Source organism: Coregonus clupeaformis, chromosome 3 (assembly GCF_020615455.1).
Source record: "Coregonus clupeaformis isolate EN_2021a chromosome 3, ASM2061545v1, whole genome shotgun sequence".
Taxonomy (NCBI): Eukaryota; Metazoa; Chordata; class Actinopteri; order Salmoniformes; family Salmonidae; genus Coregonus; species Coregonus clupeaformis.
This window is the reverse complement of record NC_059194.1, coordinates 19660476-19666618: the sequence shown is the minus strand read 5'-3', so window position 1 is coordinate 19666618 and position 6143 is coordinate 19660476. Positions and strand designations below refer to the sequence as shown.

The following is a 6143-nucleotide window of genomic DNA, read 5'->3' as shown; positions in this document are numbered from 1 at the left end:
TTCAGTGAAAGTTTTAAGGAAGTTATTCAAAAACCGCCAAATAGCCTAGACTTTATACTCAGAGCGTTAATAAAACCTCCCAGGAAAACTTTCAAGTGACCATAGTAAAACGTTCTGAGAACCTTCCTGCAACCTAAACATTTACTTCCCAGAACAGGTGAAATGTTCACTTCAGTTCTCAGAACGTTTAAAAAACGTTATGTTTTACCGGTCTTATGGTTTTGTTCCCAGAACCAACGGGGAACCAATAAAGTGCGTTCCCACAACTTCCAAGGAACCAAATGTGCTAGCTGGGCATGCACAAGTAGAGCTGCATGCAGCAACTGAACAGTTAACTTCCCGGGGAGTTTCCTTCGCTAGGAAGTTTTACTTTATGTATAGCACCTGTTGTGTCGTCAGTTCAGTTGGCAGTCTGCTTTTCCAAAAATCCAGACCCTGTTGTCTCACTTTTAGCGACAGTTTAGCTCCAGTCTCCAGCACAGTTTAGTTCCAGTCAACAGCCACCGTGCCAAGACCTCACCAAACAACTGGAGTTATGTGTGCTCTGCAATATCATCCACTGTACAAACTGTATCGAATTGCACTGCACTCTCGTGGTATCTGCGGTTAATGTGAAGTTATTGTAATGCCTGCAAATCTGTGGATTGGACTTGCAGACAGCGGAGACTTTGGATTCCAAACTAATGAATGTCGCGCGCAGGCAAAAGTATCGCACTTCTCCTTGTACAAAAAGTTTAAGATTTAAGCTTTTACGATTTATTTCACTCAATATATAAGTAATTTGGTGGCTTTGATGGAACTTCAAGGTGGATATGTAATTTAGTTAAAGCGCAGCAGTGACTTTCTAACTTCCAAGCCAATTTTCCATAAACCCCACAGGTGCGCACTTGCATCTGAACCACTTTGGCGCGCGAGACGGCCATTGGTTTCAAAGTTATCCTATTGTGGATATTACGGGATTTTTATGACGTTTCATTTTTTTCCCAAAAACTCCGTATTTGGATGAGATTATGTCGATTTTACTCTGCGTTTATCCGCTACAAATGTGTCCAAAACAGCATTGTTGTCATCCAAACAACGTTTAGGCTACTAAACGTCTCGTCAACAGTGTTTTGTAATCGCTGTCCGCCACTAATCCAAATGATCCTTCCATTATTAATCCTGTTTGTATCGCTTCTACAACAACATGGCTCAGAAACTGAATCAAGTCACGTCAGCAAATTCCAACAACCAAGTTTAAAGGAACAAAACGGTAAGTTGCGTGTTTGTAATGTGTGTTTAGCTGTCACTTTTAACATGGGTTGAGTTGGAAATAAAGGAGTTTAGAATTTCTCACATATCCATTCCTGCTCATACATAAACTTCCAGAACTCAAACCTACTCTTACAAGGCACATCTTGCTTGAGTTTAAACAGCAATGAATGAATACGTTTTATTCAGTTCAAACAGCATTATCCAGGATAGGAAGTGGATATTACCTTTAACTTTAAAGTGTGCCCGTGTGTGTTTAAGGGGGGGAAACCCTCTGAAATTTCATGTCCCCTGAGAGAGGTTTTCTCTTTGATTGTAAAAGGCTCCTTTCATTCAGTGGTAGTCCTCCAGGTGATGTAATTTGCTTACCCTCTGAACCCCACTGATTTAGACTGTCAAATAAAAAAATTAAGTTTAGGAATTTATTTTAAAGTCAAATAAATATGATGGTGACACATGCATAAATTGGAAGAGACTGTCCAATTAATAATCTCTGCAAATTATTTATTATTTCCAGCATGTGGAACTTGAATCAAGCTGTTGTTGTTGTGATGAGGTGTGTGTGTGTGTGCCGGTGTGCACACCTGGGCATTAGTTCATAAATAGCCTATGCTTTTGCACCCAGGTAATTTTGCAGTTAATTTAACATTATTTGATGAAGCATACATTAGCAATGTACTCTGTCCATTCATTTATTCTATGTAAACTGTTTGCAGATTTTTGGTTTACACGGATACTGAATCACTATGAGAATGAAGGCCCTGGCTAACGGTATCCTTTGGCTCTGACGTGTGAGTGTTTCATCAGCTCTCCAGTGTGGTTGATTGCTGATGCTCGGCGACAATTTGATATTGAAAGCTAGACCTATCTGGCATGTTTAGTGGTGGTTGCTGGGTGAGTTACAGTCCTGGGAGAGTTGCGGTCATGGAATAGTTGCGGGCCCTCTACTATTAGTCTCAGCGTGGTTGCTAGTGCGGTCCCTCTACTATCAGTCTCAGCATGGTACTAGTGCGGTCCCTCTACTATCAGTCTCAGCATGGTACTAGTGCGGTCCCTCTACTATCAGTCTCAGCATGGTACTAGTGCGGTCCCTCTACTATCAGTCTCAGCATGGTTGCTAGTGCGGTCCCTCTACTATCAGTCTCAGCATGGTACTAGTGCGGTCCCTCTACTATCAGTCTCAGCATGGTACTAGTGCGGTCCCTCTACTATCAGTCTCAGCATGGTACTAGTGCGGTCCCTCTACTATCAGTCTCAGCATGGTACTAGTGCGGTCCCTCTACTATCAGTCTCAGCATGGTACTAGTGCGGTCCCTCTACTATCAGTCTCAGCATGGTACTAGTGCGGTCCCTCTACTATCAGTCTCAGCATGGTACTAGTGCGGTCCCTCTACTATCAGTCTCAGCATGGTACTAGTGCGGTCCCTCTACTATCAGTCTCAGCATGGTACTAGTGCGGTCCCTCTACTATCAGTCTCAGCATGGTTGCTAGTGCGGTCCCTCTACTATCAGTCTCAGCATGGTTGCTAGTGCGGTCCCTCTACTATCAGTCTCAGCATGGTTGCTAGTGCAGTCCCTCTACTATCAGTCTCAGCATGGTACTAGTGCGGTCCCTCTACTATCAGTCTCAGCATGGTTGCTAGTGCGGTCCCTCTACTATCAGTCTCAGCATGGTACTAGTGCGGTCCCTCTACTATCAGTCTCAGCATGGTACTAGTGCGGTCCCTCTACTATCAGTCTCAGCATGGTACTAGTGCGGTCCCTCTACTATCAGTCTCAGCATGGTTGCTAGTGCGGTCCCTCTACTATCAGTCTCAGCATGGTTGCTAGTGCGGTCCCTCTACTATCAGTCTCAGCATGGTTGCTAGTGCGGTACCTCTACTATCAGTCTCAGCTTGGTTGCTAGTGCGGTCCCTCTACTATCAGTCTCAGCATGGTTGCTAGTGCGGTACCTCTACTATCAGTCTCAGCTTGGTTGCTAGTGCAGTCATTGTACTACAGTAACTTTCTCCAAGGGAACTATTGTTGTTGACCGTTGTTATGCAACATGATACATGGGCTTTAATCTTTATTACAGAAGATGGAGTCCTATTCACTAGGTGTGTCAGGCAGTAACGATCGACCATGACGGTCTCATTCTGTTCCACTTGGCTCACATCTCCAGTGAGGCTCAGCCACTAATTAAACCACTTCACCTTGTCTTGTAGCTTATTACACTTTGGGCTTTAGGTTGGATTGTTTCTTGATTAATTAACATTTTGTTAATATGCTTAAATGTTAAGTGTCTTTTCCATTATCTTGGGGTTGATAAGTGAGTGTTGGCATTGCATTTTCAGCCAAATGAAACCGCCTCAAAATCTTCTAAAACGATTTGTCCAAAGATATTAGTACGAGACACAGGTTATCTAGGGATAATCTAGTGTAGCCTCTTTCAGCACCAGTCCAGGAAGCCGAGGAACGTGCAAGACTTGCCAATGATCACAGGGGCTGCTGTGAACAGCCAGATTAGGGGATTACGGGGGGGTAATACGGCTCACAGGCCAATGGAAATGTGCAGCTTTTCACGTATACATGGATGTCTGGGGATACAGAAGTGCATTGTGCATTCAAAGGGTCCCAATACAAACAAGAAAACAGACAATCTGCAACCAACATGCATAATGGTCTGTAGTATGTTAGGTCACTGCACACCATGAATAGGACTTGAGATGTAGCTATACATGGAAGTGTAACTTTCGTTTCATGCATTGATGTCAATTGATAGTTGCATCAAACTTGAAGTTATTGGTGCAAATCTCAAGTCACTCTCTGGCCCATATCTATCTGGAGATTTTGACCAACTTTTATTTTTATTTACTGTACTGTGTAGTTACTAACAGAGCCAATCATAATTTCCTCAGATCAAACCCATAGCCTTAGCCCTGTGTGTGGTGTGGGATTTGTTGAAGTCAGTATATTGCATGTTTTGCTCTGTTTAGGAAGTAATACCTCTCCCTATCAGGCAATGATTACTCAACGTGTGCTGGACTCAGTAGGGTGGTTTATATGGCTGTTAGCCCAGTCTGTAGACAGCTACCAGTTTCTTAGCTGGGATTCACATTACCAGTCTGTTGTTGTGTTAAGTGGACCACATAGTGGTTAAGTATATATTTTATTTGAAATTACGGTATAGCTGTAAAATTGGTGAAACAACACCAAAATAATTTGGAATATCAAATTATTCTTTAATACGGTTCAGATGTTTCTCTAAATACGTTTCTCTGGGAGTACTAATGTACTGTAGCAATGTACAGTTAGTTACTCGCACTAAGGTAGTCGGCCTACACCGACAACTACTGTCTATTTGACAAAAAAATGCCTAAAAGTAAAATGGATGATTCTTTACACACTTGCAAGGAAATTGCAACACAAATAGACCAGAAAATATACTGACCACACAAGAGCCTTTCCTCACTGAGACACCAAACACAGTCAGTCTCTCCACAAGCAGTCCATGTAGACTTGTTCCCCTCTCACCACCTCAGTCTCAAGTGAGGACTAACAGTAGATAACAGTGTCTATGTTTTTGCTGTCAGCACAACTTAAACGTCGGAGAACTGTATTTGGCAGGCGAGCATGCCACCGCCTGCCTGCTGTTTGTCATTTTGGGCAGCGAGTGTACATTCTCCCCAAGCAGGAGGGAGTTTCTCAAGGGAACTGGGTCACAGGTTTTTAAGCTCTGCATTGGCAGAGAAAAGCCTCTCCAGGCAGGCGGTGGCTTCTCTCTCACTTGCAGTATCAACATTACCCCAGGTACTTTGTAAGGGCCTATTGTTTTCAGTAGAATCAATGTCCTCTTGAGGTCAGCATGCTGAGTGTCTTTTTTTCAAGGACACACCAAAAAAAATCTTGACATTCTCATTGATATGTCCCTGTGGGGAGGGTCACCCATCCAGCCACAGTTCTTTAACGGTGCATTCTTGTCCTTTTAAAGAGTAACTGGGGAATAGTCTTCTTATACTATGTGGATAGGGAACGCCTGTGGGTCCTCTACTCCCCACTTACTTAATCTACCAGTCAAGGCCTTACAGCCCCAAACTATAGCCAGCATGCTGAGTGTCAATGCCAATTATGGATTCATGCAAATTATGAATAGCAGTGTCATGTTAGCAATACAGTTTTAGGTCTTCAACTTCGGCAATTTCAATGTCACTTTTTGCATGTTTACACCTGTGAACCAGTGACCTAATTACTGTCTTGAGACACAAAGCCAACCAATCCCAGACCAGGAACATGGACATGAAAATTGCTCCATTGTAACAGTCTTTCCTTATCTGCTGCAAAATGAAATGCCTCATTGAAACTTAAATTCAAGAGAGATTCTTAGATAACATTCATTACATTCTACTGCTATCAGCTGCCTTTGTACGATTGCTGCAGCACATCCAAAATAGTGTGCGTTTCTTTAGCTATTTCTTCGGTGGATTAGGCCTAGAGCTGAAAATCTATTCGGTTTGGAGCCGAGCACTGAGTCCAAGCACCATGTTTCCCAGAGGAGACCAAAATATCAAGAGCACATAAATTTGGTCATATAAACACGCCACTGTAAATAGCCCAACGCTAACATTGACATTGAATGAGAGAGAAGAAAGTCTGCCCGGTGCAGTCTAGACATGAAGGGTGGAGTATGTCTGCCTCAAGTCAGGATAACCTGTCAGCGCAAGTACCTGTCATATACTCCTGGGCAGCATCTTTTCCTCAAGTCTCTTGTTTCTCAGCTGCACTGCTGCTAGTGGTTTATGTGCTCATTGCACACTTGAAATAATCCCTTGGCATTTTCAAAAACATTGACCTTACTCAGGTCATTGAGGTGAAATAGGCTACATGTAACTATTGTGTCGTTACATGAAACA

General features: G+C 43.0%; 1 protein-coding gene across 1 annotated transcript in view; it reads left to right on the top strand.

Moving 5' to 3' along the window:
- Positions 1-263: 263 nt before the first annotated feature.
- LOC121546234 (platelet-derived growth factor C-like) overlaps positions 264-6143 on the top strand; it is a 79858-nt gene continuing 73978 nt past the window's right edge. The window contains exon 1 of the mRNA XM_041857336.2: positions 264-1252. Within this exon, the coding sequence (XP_041713270.1) occupies positions 1003-1252 (250 nt within the window). The 5' untranslated portion in view covers positions 264-1002. The remainder of the gene's footprint in view (positions 1253-6143) is intronic.